Source organism: Sphaeramia orbicularis, chromosome 5 (assembly GCF_902148855.1).
Source record: "Sphaeramia orbicularis chromosome 5, fSphaOr1.1, whole genome shotgun sequence".
In the NCBI taxonomy this organism is placed as follows: Eukaryota; Metazoa; Chordata; class Actinopteri; order Kurtiformes; family Apogonidae; genus Sphaeramia; species Sphaeramia orbicularis.
The window spans coordinates 51,172,855-51,190,036 of record NC_043961.1 but is presented as its reverse complement, the minus strand read 5'-3'; the positions used below and the strand labels follow the sequence as shown (position 1 = coordinate 51,190,036).

At 38.1% G+C, this 17,182-nt stretch overlaps 1 protein-coding gene across 1 annotated transcript in view; it reads left to right on the top strand.

The window, feature by feature from the left end:
* LOC115419102 (rho-related GTP-binding protein RhoA-D-like) overlaps positions 1-16,955 on the top strand; it is a 36,676-nt gene extending 19,721 nt beyond the window's left edge. Inside the window, exons 2-5 of the mRNA XM_030133725.1 lie at positions 476-633; positions 9,672-9,792; positions 10,117-10,247; positions 15,973-16,955. Coding sequence (XP_029989585.1) covers positions 478-633; positions 9,672-9,792; positions 10,117-10,247; positions 15,973-16,146 — 582 coding nt within the window. The 5' untranslated portion in view covers positions 476-477 and the 3' untranslated portion in view covers positions 16,147-16,955. The remainder of the gene's footprint in view (positions 1-475; positions 634-9,671; positions 9,793-10,116; positions 10,248-15,972) is intronic.
* Positions 16,956-17,182: the final 227 nt, after the last annotated feature.

Here is a 17,182-nt window from a genome sequence, read left to right as displayed (position 1 = left end):
GAGGGCAGGTGGGACTGAATGGCCTGATAACACATTTCATTTCATACCAGCCTCCCCCTCAACCTCTCTGTCGTTCTGCTTTGTTCTTTTTGTAACTTTGTTGCCTACATTTGTCAGTGGGAGATTCAAGGTCTGTGTGTGACAACATGCAGATCACAGAGCGCTCCCTGAGGTGGAATTGGAAGCAGCACTGTCAGTCGTCAGATGTCAGAGTGGTCGCGGTGGAGCCGTGCAGCGCGTTTTCCTATAACACTGTTCTCTTGATTTATTTGGTGTTTCTACAAATAATTCAAGGATCTGAACACAAACAGATGACAAAATGTGACTTCAGAGTTTCATCACTTGCAGTATGATGGATGAAACCTCCTGCCTCTGCAGTCTTCCTGATAATTTTTAGCATTCACTGGCCTATTTCATCATATATAAGAAAAAAAAAAAAAGTCTCGTAAAAAGCCTTTTGTTTGTTTTCCAACAGACATGGCAGCCATTCGGAAGAAACTAGTGATTGTCGGCGATGGAGCTTGCGGGAAAACATGTCTTCTCATTGTTTTCAGTAAAGACCAGTTTCCTGAAGTCTACGTCCCAACAGTGTTTGAGAACTACATCGCTGATATCGAGGTTGATGGAAAACAGGTTTGTATATTTGAAAAATGTTTCAAGTGATATTTTTTTTTAATTTTCTTTTTTTATTTAACCTTTATTTAACCAGGAAAAACGGATCTCATTGAGATGAAGAACCTTTTTTTCAAGGGAGTCCTGGCTAAGAGGCAGCATGAAATACAACACACAGTTTCAACTTACAAAAATTTACAGGACAAGTCAAACTATGAAAAACAAGTGCAAGTTATTGAGTTAGTCTTGAGCACTTTGACTTTGATATTGACTCAGTGTCAGGAAGTATTTTGTTATGTGACCAGAACAGTTACTTTCTTAAAGGCAATAGGTTACATAGGAATTATTTCAGTCTCCATTGGTTGTTCTCAGGTTTATCTGTTCACACATGACACACAGAATGACAACAGGCAAATCTTTTCATCATTTTCACCAATTTTATAGTGGGGAAAACAGAAAAGATTTCATTTGATGAGATGATGATGCCATTGTTTTAATGAGAATTACATGTAGACTTCAGAAACTTCAGTCAAAACCACGTGTTTTTCTTTGGTACAACAGGAATACGTCATTTTTTTCATTGTTTTCTATTTTCACTCTAACTCGATGCTGTGTCAGAATTAAAGTGTGAGGAACATTTTTGCCACATAAAACATCTCTCTGCTTTTATATGCCAATATACTTAGTTATAGTATATAGTATACTGTAGTTATAGGGTCCAATCAAGTGGTAACACGTGGACACATTTCGTGTTCAACAGTCTCTGTCACATAAGCAGAGTAACTTATATGCATGTATTATACATATTTGGGTAGGTATTTCTAAGCACTTTAACATTATGTATAACAAAATATAGGGAGATTTAATTGTGGGTGAAAAATTTCAAATTACTGCTCAGTAACACATAGACTTGAAACAGACATCAATTTTTTAAGCTTTACACAAACATTCAAAACATGCGGCTCTGGACAGAAATTGATATAAAGTAGGACAAACCCTTTTAGATATTATGTTCAGCTATGCTGAAAATAAATTTTGGAGTAAAATATTGAAAAGTCTCTGTTTTGTTGACATGAGAACGTGGTAACACGTGGACAGACAGGTTGCCATAGTAACACATGGACGACTCTTTACCATTGTATGCATCCCCCAAAATGTTGACTTATTTTTTAAAATAACAAGCCAGATATAATCACAATGCTTTGTTTAATGTATTTAATACTAACACAGTGTTATTTACAACTTGTGGTGGTCCATACTCATATAGGAAAATTACAAATAAAGAGTCATTTCTCGCTAACAGTTCACAGACAGTCTTTTTAAATGTGACCAGTGTATGAATTCACAAACTTCATCATTCAGAATTTTAATTTCTCAAAGTAATAGAGTCTTTTGCATGTTGTTTTTTTAGTTTAATGTAGCCTAGCAGAAGGTTTGGAACTTCTGCTGTACTGTGTAAGTGGTATTTTAAAAGGATAACAGTTCCATAAAATAGAGATCTTTAGCTAGAAAATTAGCCCATTTGATAAATGATGTGTGCAATTTTACTTTTTCATGTTGATGTTCACTTTCACTTAATCAAACTCTATAGCATATCATTAGCCTCATAGCATAATTGCCCAAGTCATATTTTTTCAGGACATATAGCCACTGATGCAAAATGAAGCCGCAGTGTTAGGACTGTAAAGTTACACAGATATTACAGTTTGGCCAAAAATATGTGTTCGGCTATACTATGACGCTAATGATATGCTAATTTTGCATCAGAAAATATTTATGGAAATGGCAACAAAAAAAAAAAGAATTTTGTGAAAAAATTTTGCTCACTTAATGTCATTTTTGCCTTTCCAAAAAAAGTTTAAATGCACATTAAATGAAAATGGAAACACCTTTTTAACTAAATTCTGATGTAGTGAGGATGTGGTTGATCATCAGTGTGAAACCTGTTTGATAGAGCAGGTCATGTGAACTGATGAGGAGACTGGATTATTTCACTGTTTCATGGGTGGAAAAATACATCACAGCCATTTTAGTAGAACCCTGTGCTTCCTTTGCACTGTTTGTTGGAGCCATGTGTATTGTTGGCTACAGTGACACATAACACAACAAAGTGTAGGGTTTTTTTTGCTCAGAACCAGATCTTCAAATTTATGTTTTTGCAAATTTACTCTTCTAATGCACTTGACATTCAGTGTCTCACAGACTGCATTACAAATGACATTTAAGGGCATGCACTCTTTAATCTGTAGTGAAACTTTAGTAAGTAACACCTCCCCAGGCTGAATTTGTCTTACAAGCTAAAACTGTCATTAAAGTAATTACATAAATGTCCTAATAACAGAGTGATGAACGTGGTGTTTTGGATCTGAGTCATAGGGAGTTGGTCACAGAGGCTTCGGTCTGTGCCTCACAAACTTGTTGATGTGTTATGTCATTAGGTTTTGTTCTCTTGAGCTGACCGCCGCTGTAGGATCACCACTTGGCAAAACAGGAAATGACTCTACTTTCCAGTTTCCTGTTCAACAGGGAACAGGGATGTCTCCTGGCAATCCCCCTAGTGACCCTCCTTCTCCTCTTAACCGATAAACGTGTCTCATTTCCTGTCCGGTACTTAGATGGTGGGAATGCAAGGAGGGGTTCAGTCTTGTGTTCTGGACAAAAAATCTAAAGTTAGAAATCCACGATGGAGTAAACGTAAGTAAACGTAATGTAAGAGTCCTAATCTTCAACCCCTGCTCTGAAAATCACCCATATTGAAATCGGAAAGTCTTCTGAGGCCCACCTAAACAGAAGCTGAAGTATTTCCCCCTTTTTACATTTTTTTTATTTCATACACAGAGTAATCTTATGTTAATGTGAGTCTATGGCATGTGAATGAATAATCTACAAATATACTTATATTGATTTGTAAAGCAACAACTATGACAAATTAAGTACAAATAGTGAGTTGTCAAGCTGTTTGACACTGGATAATAAAGCATTTTACACACATTCAATATTTTACATCATCCTAACCAATATCAGCATGAAGTAAAACGAGAAAATGCCATTGGAATTAGACCAAAATTCTAAAATATTTTAGTAGTAGTAGTAGTAGTATAAGAATGCAAAACTGACAAAATATAAGAAATAGATAAACAATAATGCATCATTTAAAATCCATTATTCTTTTTAATTTACATATAATACCTTAAATATTTCACTTAAAGGTTGATTAAGTAACATTTTCATGTGTTTGGATGCTTATGTAAAGTTTATGTTGAAGTCTGTATTGTGGTCATACCCAAGTTTTTTTTTGACTAATTCAGTTTTTAAGCTAACACTGTGGAGTCTTGCACGCCGTTGACACTGTGGAGGAGCAAAAAAGAAGTACTGAAGAACTTGGGAGTGACTATAAGGTTTCTGCTGAATAACCAATCCAAGTCATCAACAAAGAATTCACTGCAGAGGCTGTTATGAACGTACACAACTGAGACAGCTGGTGGCATTGAAATGGGCTGTGTCTCAAATCCAGTACCTCTGTTAGTACACTAACATGCAGTACTCTGTACACAGCGTACCTGCTTGTCTAAATTAGTGTTGTCTGAAACCACACTGGCCATTTTGAACTTAACAGAAGTGGAAATGGCAACACAACCTTCTTCTTTGTATCTTTTATATAGATAATTAGTAGAGCATTACTGCCAGAATATCTGATATTAAACGCAACATTCTGTTTATATCTGCCACATTATTCACTAACTTGTCAATCAATCAAATTTTATTTATATAGTGCCACATCATAACAAAATTAATCTCATGACACTTTACATTTAGAGCTGGTCAAAACCAGACTCTGAAGCCAGTTCAGACACCAACAGAATCCTCCAGGAGCAAACACTTGGGGACAGTGGTGAGGAAAAACTTCCTTTTAACAGCAGAAACCTGGAGCAGACCCTGACTCTGGAGTATGAACCACTGACATGACCAATTGGGGTTAAAGAGAGAGAGTTAAAGGAAGAGAAAGAGAAAAATTGCGGGAGATGGGGGAGACACATGGATGCACAGCAAACTGAACTATAACGGTTAAACATAACATGCTGTGCACTTTTAATACCCCTCAGTCAAATAGTGTAAGATTCTGTTGAAAGTTACTGCCCTATCATTTACGTTAGATCAGTGGTTCCAAACCTTTTTTAGCTCGTGACCCCATTTTAACATCACAAATTTTTGGCGACCCCAGACATTCAAAACGCAGACATTTTTTTGCTAAAATTAATTTGTTTTTGATCATGTAATAGTTTATTATACTATGTTGCAAATAAACATTAATTTTAGATGACATTTTAGTCTATATAATGTATATTATTATGGACAGAGGCAGAAAAGCCAAGATTACTGCACAAAGTGAGAATTTTATTTTCCTCATAATTTTCTTTTTTTCTTTTGTTCAGACAAGGTATAGTTTTGTAGATGTTACCTGCTTGACAGTTTCGACTGTGACCAACCAAGGCGTGGTCGACTTGACGGGCTCTGATCGGTCCGTCAACCTGACCAGTTGATAAATGACACGTCAGCAGCACGTCGGATGACGCTTCTGAGGAAGACTGGAGTCACAGTCGAAACTGTCAAGCGGGTAACATCTAAAAAACTATACCTTGTCTGAACAAAAGAAAAAAAGAAAAGTATAATTACATAAACAGAAGACAAAATTAACATCATTAGCCTTTTATTTTCCTTGGTCAGGGTATGTACAGTCAGTCCAGCTTGTATTTACAAGGCTGACAATTAATACTGAACAAACTGTAACTCAAACTATGAATTACGAAAGAGCTGCAGCATCTTAAATTAACCACAATGAACATTTGACAGATAAACAGAACCACAGTGCTTCAGTTTCAGTTTCACAGTTTGTCATGTCTTTTACAGATTGGGATTGTCTCTATCATCTCACCATATATTTTTTATTAGTAAATTATTATTTTTTTTAGCAATTACTAGAAATTTCAGGTGACCCTATTTGAATTCCGTGCGACCCCACGTGGGGTCCCGACCCCAAAGTTGAAAAACACTGCATTAGATTGTCTTTATGGAAATTTGGTGGAAATCTCAATGCCGTCTTCAGATAATGTGATTACATTGTTGAAAGGACATGTCGCCATTTGACCTTGAAAAAGTAGGTCTTATTTTCAGTAGGCTTCTGCTCCATACCAAGATGCATCCACAGTATAAATTTGGTGCGGATACCTCAATGCATTGTTCAGATAAGGTGATTACATTGATGAATGGACAGATGGATGGACAGACAGACGACAAAATGATTACAATACCCCTTCTGCCCGAAGTTGGCCGAGGGGTAAAAACTAGAACTGCTGTTACTAGTGTAACTACCAATAACTAGTACAAATACCCATAACTGTTAATACGATTACTCCAAATATCACTATTAGTGCAGTATTAGTATATCCACTAACAGTGGATATACTAATACTGCAGCTGTTAGTACCAATAATAGAAACCTCTACCATCCATGTAACTATGTAATGATATATACATACTTGTGTTAAACTTTTAGTAAGACTGTCATTCTATACAGTGCAGTTTTCACCATTTGAGACAAAACAGATCCAACACAAACTGAAGAACATGGAAATCTTACAAGTTAAACCTTTAATTATAAAACTGGAAGCCATGAACTTTTTCTTTCTTTATTATAAATCCTCTCATCATGGCCTATGGTCCACACTTTGGGACTTACTATTCTCAGTGATGACCCTCCCAAGATTAAAATCATGTTCCCAGTCCCTGAATTTGAGCCCCCCCTCCCCAGAGGATAATAATGTTCTCTTTCCCCCACCTTTGCAGGATTGCACTCATTCTAAAAATAGCTGTTTATTTCTTCTCTCGTTTCCTCCCCAAAGTCTGCAGCTTACAACATGTCCAGTGGGAACATTAGCGCTCTGGCGGCTCATGCAGTCTCAACGGTGTGCAGCCACCTCCCACCCGCTGCCTCTGCAAACCTCTATTTTGGGACCACTGACTGATGGTTGTGCTCTGTGAGCATACCAGAATATATTGTCATCCAGGGAAGTTTTAGTATTTAAAACTTTGCAAAAGTTTTTTTTTTTCTTTGCATAGTGAGTCAGCTAAATAGAGGAGTGCGGTGAGGACGGGCTTTTAATGTGCAGACAGGGACAGTAAGAAGATATAGGTTTGATTCCTGCTAATCTCCTGCTCTCCCTAATTGAATTAATCGGTGGTGTGATGGGATAAAGCTTGCCCCCAAGTTAATTTCCAAACACTGATAATAGAACAGACTTATGGAGCTGATTAGGTCAAAGCTACAGTGGCGATGAGAAGCAGGAGCAAAGTTTCTGTACCAGATTGTACTGCGACACAAATACCCAAATTTGCAGATATGATCAGACTGATGAGGGAGTCTCAAGAGGAGATAAACGTCTTCACGTGATTCGCTTCCTGTTGTTTGTGTTGTTGTCTAGTGTTCCAGTCTGTGTAAAAAATCATTCAGATGCGCCACACGCCTCAAGGTTCACACGTCATATTCTAAATAGTCACAGCTCAGCGGGTGAGAAAAGAAACTTCGTCATGCGTGATGTTGTGATCGGTTGAATGTTTGTGTAGTCGTGCACATCAGTGAACAACACTGCATCTACTATTAAACAGTTGGATTTAAATTTTAGACCCAAAGAAGTGTTAAATATTATAACTGATGCCAGAACAACGGAGATAAATGAATTTTTGGGGACTCACTTTATCTGTGTATGTTTGACCAGAATCTCATATTTGACGTAAATTATTCATTCATAAATATCAGTATGTCAATAGAAAACAGTTTTCATCTTTTAAGTGTTAGCATGTTTCTATAAATGTAATGAGAATTTGAAATTTTCCACAGGGAAAAGAAGTTTATGTATTTGCTTACGGTAATTTTTTTGTAAATGCACAGAGAGGAAATGGGAACACCTTTATCTATTTCTTACATGATCCTTGTACTGGTGAACAATCAGCTGACTGATTAGCTTTTCCCAGATATTTTGATAAAGTCTGAAAACATGTCTGGTACAACAGGTCATGTGGATGGATGAGAGACAGCGTTCTTCCTCTGTTTTCCTGAAAAAAAGACAACAGTCATTTTAGAATGAAAACAGGAGTAGAATGCTCTGCTGACAGCGCAACACAGCCTAGACCAGGGTTTTGCTGGAGGACCTATCCTTGAGAGACTAGGGCCAGGGGTCACCAACCCTGGTCCTTGAGAGCTACTATCCTGCATGTTTTAGATATGTCCCTCTTCCAACACACCTGATTCAAATGATAAGCCTATCATGAAGCTCTGCAGAAGCCTGATAATGACCTGTCAGGTGTGCTGGAAGAGGGAAACATCTAAAACATGCAGGATAGTAGCTCTCGAGGACCAGGGTTGGTGACCCCTGGCCCTAGTCTATTTGCATCAAAACACTTTGTGGAATTGTGCATAACTTTGCATTTATATTTTTACTTCAAATTTGCTTGACATTTTATGGAAAAACAAAACTCTTGTTCTAGAAAGGGAATCTAGGAGCTAACTAATACACATGAAAAGTTTTACATCATACATAAATGTACCTGTGGCTTAGTATTATTACCCTGCCCCCCAAAAGGGAGGTAAGGGGTATTGTTTTTGGTTTGGTTTGTTTGTTTGTTAGTTTGTTAACACTGTAGCAGCAAAACTATTGGTTGAATTCATACCAAATTGGGTTTATAGATTGCCACTGACCCAGAATAGATCTGATTACATTTTTGGAAATGCAGGTCAAAGTTAAAATTTTTATGAATTTTTAAGATCTTTTTTTTCCCCATTTACTTATAATGGGCGAAATTTCAAATGTCTATTTTGTTTCAATTTACTTCAAACTTGGTACATATATAGAGAAAATTGATATGCTGACATCAGCACACGCATAGACATGACGACATCAGCTGGAGCGATGCCAAAATAAGCTACAGTACGTGCAAAGGGCGGGGTTTGTTGTGCCTGGCACCACTTGTTGTTATTATTATTGCCCTGCCCCCCAAATTGGAGGCAAGGGGTATTGTTTTTGTTTTTGTTTTGTTTGTTTGTTTTTTTGTTAACACTTTAGCAGAAAAACTATTGATTGAATTAATACCAAATTGGGTTTATATATTGCCAGTGACCCAGAATAGGTGTGTGTGTTTGGGCAAAGAAGGTCAAAGTTCAACATTTTTTTAATGAATTTTTAAAATCTTTTTTTTTCTTCCCATTTACTTATAATGGGTGAAATTTGTCTATGCTGTCTATGTCTATGCTGACATCAGCACACGCACAGACATGATGAAATAAGCTGGATCGATGCCAAAATAAGCTACAATACGTGTGAGGGGCAGGGTTTGTTGTGCCTAGCACCACTTGTTCTTATTATTATTAGACTATATTTAAGACTATCTAACTTTTGGAACACATTTTGGTCATTGTTTAGCTCATGATACCAGCTAACAAAATGCTAACACATAACCTAAAGAGCAGAGTGAACTACTTTTTTGGACTATGTTTTACAATTTTTATTTTCACTTGCATTTCTGTGCATGCTTAATGAGATGCCCTACTTTGATATTACACTATTATTTTACTTTATATTATTATACTATCTATTTTTTACTTTTTCAAGCCAAATTTTCAGAGCACAAAATATAAATAACTTTGTGTGGGGACTAGTCTGTAGCATCACTGAAGTTTTTTTTTTTTTTTTTTTTTCCTCCAGTTTTCTGCGCTGTGTCAGACTGTTGACACTCAATCCATCATCATAATCTCTGTTTTAAATATGAGCCCCTCATTTTGTCTCCTGCTGTTCAGACTCTGTTCGACATCATGTTCACACTCCCTCGTGTTTTTGTGTTTCAGTAACACAAATTTCATATCGCAGATTGTTTAAATGAGAGGAAATAGAGCTGTAAAAGGTGTGATATATGATGCAGCAAACTCAATCAGCATAATATGACATAAGAGAATTGTGTGTTCCATGTGTAAAGTCTGTAAATGAATGAGATTAATGTGTTTGTTCCAGGTGGAGTTGGCATTGTGGGATACTGCAGGCCAAGAGGACTATGACAGATTGAGACCTCTCTCATATCCTGATACAGACGTCATCCTCATGTGCTTCTCCATCGACAGCCCTGACAGTTTAGGTAAGAAACTGCTGATAACTAGTGTTAATACAGAAAGCAATAAAAAGACGACAGCCTTAATATGACAAATACAAAGCAGGATATTTGATTATTTTGTCCAAATGTTTATTTTCACAAAAAGCTGATTTCGGCAAAACAGGCTGTTTGTTAAATGCCTCAATGGACTTGATGGGCCGTCTGATTAATGCGGCTGAAAACATCTTTGCCTGGAGCAGTCTGCAGGGCAATCCATCATGAGAAACGCTCCACGACTCTGCACTGCCTGAGTTTTTTATAGTCCTCTCTTGAGAGATTTCAACTCACTTCTTGTCTCTCTCGGGACAGAAAATATTCCGGAGAAGTGGACCCCTGAGGTGAAACATTTCTGCCCCAATGTTCCCATCATCCTGGTGGGGAACAAGAAGGACCTGAGGAATGATGAGCACACACGGAGAGAGCTCGCCAAGATGAAGCAGGTAGAGAAGCCTCTAGAGGTGAACCGGGGGTAGATTGGAGTAATCAGACACAAGTAGACGCAGCTCCAGAGCCAAAGGCCTGGGGATGTGCAGTGGTTGAACGTTTTATGAGGTTTAGATCGTGAAGGGTTGGGTGTTCAGACTGACAGAAATGTTGAGAATTCCCCAGCATTGCAAATGTTAGAGTTGGGCACAACATGAAAATACATCTGACTCCTGCAGTGGGTTAACTGTGTCCTTTTTTATGCAGTGAATATTGTTTTTGTCGGAACTGGGTTAATGCTTCAGATGTAAATATGTTGAGGTTAAGCATGTTTTAAAAGAAAGTATGGTGTACTCATGATGGGTGGGTGGGTGGGTACATGGATGGAAGGAAGGATGGATGGACGGACGGATGGATAAGTTGGTACATGGATGGATGGGTGGGTGGGTACATGGATGGATGGATGGATGGATGGGTGGGTGGGTACATGGATGGATGGGTGGATGGATGGATGGATGGATGGATGGACGGATGGGTGGGCACATGGATGGATGGATAGATGGGTGGGTGGGTGGGTACATGGATGGATGGATGGATGGATGGATGGATGGACGGACAGTCGAATGGATGGATGGACAGACGGATGGATGGACAGACAGACGGATGGATGGATGGGTGGGTGGGTACATGGATGGATGTATGGGTGGGTGGGTGGATACATGGATGGATGGATGGATGGACGGACAGTCGAATGGGTGGATGGATGAACGGATGGATGATGGACGGACAGACGGGTGGGTGGGTGGGTACTTGGAAGGATGGATGGATGGACAGTCAAATGGATGGATGGACGGACAGATGGATGGATGGACGGATGGATGGATGGATGGATGTGTGGGTGGGTACATGGATGGATGGATGGATGGATGGGTGGGTGGGTGGGTACATGGATGGAAGGAAGGATGGATAAGTTGGTACATGGATGGATGGGTGGGTGGGTACATGGATGGATGGATAGATGGACGGATGGATGGATGGGTGGATGGGTGGGTGGGTGGGTACATGGATGGATGGATGGATGGATGGATGGATGGACGGACGGATGGGTGGGCACATGGATGGATGGATAGATGGGTGGGTGGGTACATGGATGGATGGATGGATGGACGGACGGACAGTTGAATGGATGGATGGATGGACGGACGGATGGATGGACGGACGGATGGATGGACGGACAGACGGATGGATAGATGGATGGATGGGTGGGTGGGTACATGGATGGATGTATGGGTGGGTGGGTGGGTGGGTACATGGATGGATGGATGGATGGATGGACAGACAGTCGAATGGATGGATGGATGGATGATGGACGGACAGACGGATGGATGGATGGGCGGGTGGGTGGGTACATGGATGGATGGATGGATGGACAGTCAAATGGATGGATGGACGGATGGACGGATGGACGGATGGATGGATGGATGGATGGATGGATGGGTGCGTGGGTGGGTGGGTACATGGATGGATGGATGGATGGACGGACAGACAGATGGATGGATGGGTGCGTGGGTGGGTACATGGATGGATGGATGGATGGATGGATGGATGGATGGACGGACGGACAGATGGACGGATGGATGGATGCAGTGAGTTACTGCAAATGGATTTCATTAATGTAGCACATAAAGGAAAGAAATATTCTCCATATAAGAAGGCTGAATCTAATCAAAACTTTCTGAATATTTACCAGAAAGGCAGAACAATAATGTGGTTCATGAATGTACAATAAATAAACTGGGCCAAAAAAAAAGAAAGACAAAAAAGAAAGAAGGAAGAAAATCATTAAATGGTACTTAAATGGACTGAATAATCTGAATATGAGTCAAATTAAACAGGATATCATTCAGAATCAGAATACTTTATTAATCCCAGTGGGAAATTATTGATATAAATGGATATCGATATTGATTGAATTGATATCGGCATAAATGACAATGTTGTGTCTTTACCTGAAAGTGAACAGTGGCTGTGGAACAAACAGTGGCAGCAGCTGAAAAGGCCGTGGTGGTCCTTTCAGTCAGTATAATAACACACGGACTGCTTTACTGTGTCCCGCTGTGGGCCGTTGTGTGTGTCTCCAGGTCCAGCCGGTCATAATAATAGGAACATGTTGACAAAGCTCTCCAGTGCTTTCAGACACCACTGTCAGCTTTTCCTTTTTGTAGAAATCAGGAACTGTTTGACAAAGAGTAACACCAAGTCATCAGTTCAAGTGTTTCGGGTGTACACGCTCAGACAGACATTGTCGGCCTGATATGTTCATGTTCCTGAGGCCAGAAGGAAAAAATGAGATGGGTTTTCATCTGTTGACACATGCTCATTATTCGATGACAGTGTAAACAGGAAGTTTGGATGTGACAATCGGTCTCCTGGACTGATGCAATTCTGGTTCACGAGGGCCCATATCAGTCTGATTAAGTATCAATTCAGTTTGAGTTTTCTCAGTTACAATATGAATATTGCTTCGATATGAAACATATAATGCTGTTAGTTGTACAGGGAACTCTTAAACCTGGTATTGAAAATATGTTTATGCTGTGAATTGACTGCAAAGCTAGTGTAGTTTTTTATTTAACATGAGTTTAGAGGTAATTCATGGGGATAAAGCTCAAGATTTACTCATCCACAGGAAATGGACTGAAAGAATTGACCATGAGATTTTATTAACTAATAGAATAGAATAGAATAGAATAGAATGGAATACAATAGATCTGTATTGTCGCAGAGCATGTTTATATGCACACCAATCAGGGGTGTAAGAAAAGATCAGTATCGCAATACATCGCAATATTTCAATTCACGATACTGTATCAATATTAAAAAGTACTGTATTGATATTTTTAGGTATTTATTCAAATGTAAACATGGCTGAAGTTCATTTTTGGTTTTTTGTTTTTCAAGCTCTCTTTGCTGTTGTTTATATCCTACAAAAGTACTATTGGGATATTGCAGTTCAAAAATGTAGTTTTTTGAAATTGATAACACTGTTTTGTTAAATAATGGATAATTCAAGCATCCTGAAAGCACTTTTTACTGTCTGAAAGAGGCAAATGTTTGTTTTATTTATTGGGAATGCACAAAAATAATGTTCTGATGTTGGATGACTCAAGGACTGAACACTATGTATTCTTTTAGCAATAGAATACAAACATTTAAGCAGGATCTTAAACTGTAATGTCTGTAAAAACATTATTTATTTATTCATTTTTTTGTGTGTTTTTTGTACTGGTGAAGCTGCATGTTAAAACTATATTCATCCAAATACTGCACTATAAGTTTTTCCAGGAAATAATCTTTAAAAAAAAAAAAAGAAACAAAACAAAAAATATCACCTTGTTAACAGTATCATGATATATCGCAATATATCGTATTGTGATCCTAGTATTGTGATTTGTATCGTATTGCCAGATTCTTGCCAATACACACCCCTAATACCAATACTCCAATCATTACTCGATTTCTTTAGTTATCAGATTATACAAGTGACCACATAAACAAGATAATCTGATATGTTTTATCAGATAACAGCAGTAATCTGATTATGAGAAATCAGATTAACACACCTGGATTTGTCCCCAATACTCCAATGTCTTCCTGCATGTATACAGGTTAATCTGATTTATTTTGTTCTTTTACGTCTGTGCATGTGTAAACACAATTAAAATCATAGAGAACGGAAGTTACGTAGTCAAATGTGAGCGAAAGACAATAACAGAAAGTTTGAGTCAACCATCACTATGTATGTAGAGTATATACTCCGAAAGACATCCGATAATGGACTGGAGCATCTAAACCTGGGTTTTTAGATTATTGCATTTCTTAAGTGCATGTAAATGCATTAGATCTGATTATTACACTTATCCCATTACTCCCAGTTATCAGACTTTTACGGTCATGTAAACAGGCTCAGTGTTACAGGAACAATGAAAATTCATTTACCAGCAAATACTTAAAGTGCAAAAAGACTGTATAAATATATCACACAAAAAACTGAAATATATAGGCAATGTACACAAACTACAAGATAAAATATTTTATGTACATATACTAAAATACTACTAAATACTTCTAAAATATACACTCGCCCATCTGCTTCATCCAGCCTGAAGCATGCCAATGGCCTGATCTCTCTCTGGTTGCAGTAGTCGTGGCATTGTGGACAAATGTGTTTTTGCTCCATTTTAGTGTCTTTTTATAGGGAAAGGTTGTGCACAATTGAGGGGAGGTCAAATTCATCTGTGAGTTTCACTCATGAGCAGACATGGGTGAGGAATACAAAAATACAGTTCTTATTGCTAATCGAAATCAATCAACCAGAACCAGGAAAACAACCATTTCATTTGGACTCAGAATAGTACTGAACTCATTGTAGTTTGCAATTTTGCAATAACTGTCATATTTCTGAAAAAATTGAGAAAATGAAAATGGTGCGTTTGTTTTTTCCTTGTGTACAAAAAGCTAACTCTGTACTTCAGATAAAAGAAATGTATAAAACAAATAAGGATATATACAGGCAGTATAGGATATGTACAAGGTGCATGGGTGTGATCATTCCAATGAAATCAATAAAAAAGTAGACCTGAAGCATCTTATTGGCACTAATTTAGTGAAAAGTCAACCAATATATAAAAAAAAAAATATATAGGACCAAGGGTCCTGTAGTCCAACAGCATATTTAAAGACATTCATTGACATTCTTTTGATCTTTCAAGGTCAAAGGTCATGGCACCAAATGAAAGCTCATATGTGACGTCCTGTCTATTGCCAATAGTAATTATATCAATATGTTCAGCTGTTTTCAAGTTAGAAAATTTGTCCCATTTGTCCCTATTTATATAGGGCTGTGTATTGGCAAGAATCTGGTGATACAATACAAATCACAATACTAGGATCACGATATGATATATCACGATGTATCATGATACTGTTAAAAAGGCAATTTTTTTTCTTTGTTTCTTTTTTCAAATGATTATTTCCTTGAACAATTGAATTACACCAGAAATATGCACAAATACTAAACACATTTTATTTGATCACAACAGGATCTAATGCTATATGTCACAAAATGTTCCTGTGTTCAAACTTTAATTCTGTTTTACAGACATTACAGTTTAAGATCCTGTTCAGAAGTTCATATTCTATTAGTTCACAACTAACATAACATTATTTTTGTGCAATCCCAACAAAGGAACTAACATTGTTTAATAAAAGAGTGTTAAATAATAATAAATAAAATATAAACAAAAAACAAAAATGAACCTCTGCCATATCTGCATTTGAATAAATACCTAAAAATATCGATACGGTACTTTTTGATATCGATACAGTATTGTGAAATGAAATATCGCGATATATTGCAGATCTGATACTTTCTTATACCCCTCATTATAAACCAATGGGGATTTATAAAATTTCCAAAAATTCATAAAAAACTCAAAAATCAATATTTTCCAATTCTTTGAACAAACTTGGTAGACCTTACCCCAAAGATGTTCCACAACAAATATCAAGTCATTCTGACTGACAGTTCCAGAGAAAAAGATTCTTTAAAAATTGTTTATGGACGACGGATGGACGAAAACTGATACCAGTCGTCCATCGGACCCTTCAGACCAGTGGACTAAAAACAGTTTCAGGTACAGAAGGTGGGATTGAGCTAACTGGGTTTCTCTTTCTCCTCAGGAGCCGGTAAAGACAGAAGAAGGCAGGGATATGGCCGGCAGGATCAGTGCTTTCGGTTACTTGGAGTGCTCTGCTAAAACCAAGGATGGCGTGCGGGAAGTGTTTGAGATGGCCACTAGAGCGGCGCTGCAGGTCCGCAAGCGCAAGAAGAGAGGTGGCTGCACTCTGTTGTGAGCAGCTGGTGTAACCGCCCAGTCCAGACACCAATCAACCGACCAGTAGAACAGGAGAAAACACACAAAAAGGACCGACCTTTTACCAAATGGGATCATTGTACTGTATCTTACATATCATAGTAAGACAGGCAGATGACTCAAACACACATCTGAAGCAAATAATACAAGAAATGGATGGACTTCTATATGTCTATATTACATCTGTGGTTAATTGATGTTTAAAGTTCCTTATTGATTTGCATTTTTTTTTTCTGAAATCTGTCAAAACAGTTTTCCGACTTGTTTTTCTTTATATTGTTACATAACAAGGCAATGATAGATGCACATATTTGTATGCAATATTGTTCTCCACGAGCTTAGGCGAGCAGCGTCCCTCCTAGCGGCTTGTATAAAATCTTCTTGAGTTTTGTCCAAACTGTTGTTTTTAATAATGTTTCTGTTCATCGTGGTAGCAGCTGTGCTAGAGAATGAAAGTGGCTGGAGATGTCTCTGACCATAAGAGTTAGTGCCTTTTCTTAAGTTTGTTCACGACACGTACTTCTCATGTTCGCCATCCGGCTAAGATTTTAGCTGAGGGCCTCCATTGTACTGTAGCTCATTTTACAGTGTTGTCACTCTGAAACCTGAGCAAAGCCATAACTAAGGATTTCAATGGTGTTGACGACAGTCCCACCGGTTACTCCTTTCACTTTTGTTGATGTAAGTCATAAGTGTTTCCTCTGCTTTTGTCACGCTAAGGATAACTGTAATATGATGAAAGGAGTGATCTTACCCTCACATTTAGCTCATTTTGATTAAAAAAAAAAACCCCTGATCATTCCCATGTAACCTTCATAACTGATCTGTGCAGTTGGAGCCAGAGGGAATGATGAGAGCTGTTCAGTCCAGATCCAAGCCACTATGACTCAACTATGCACAATGGCTGTTAGGACCAACAGGAGGATGACAGGGACACGAGGCCTGGTGAAACCTCGCTTGTTTGTTTTTTTGCGAGTGACTGAGTTCAGCTCTCCTTCGTCACAATGAGTTTGCAA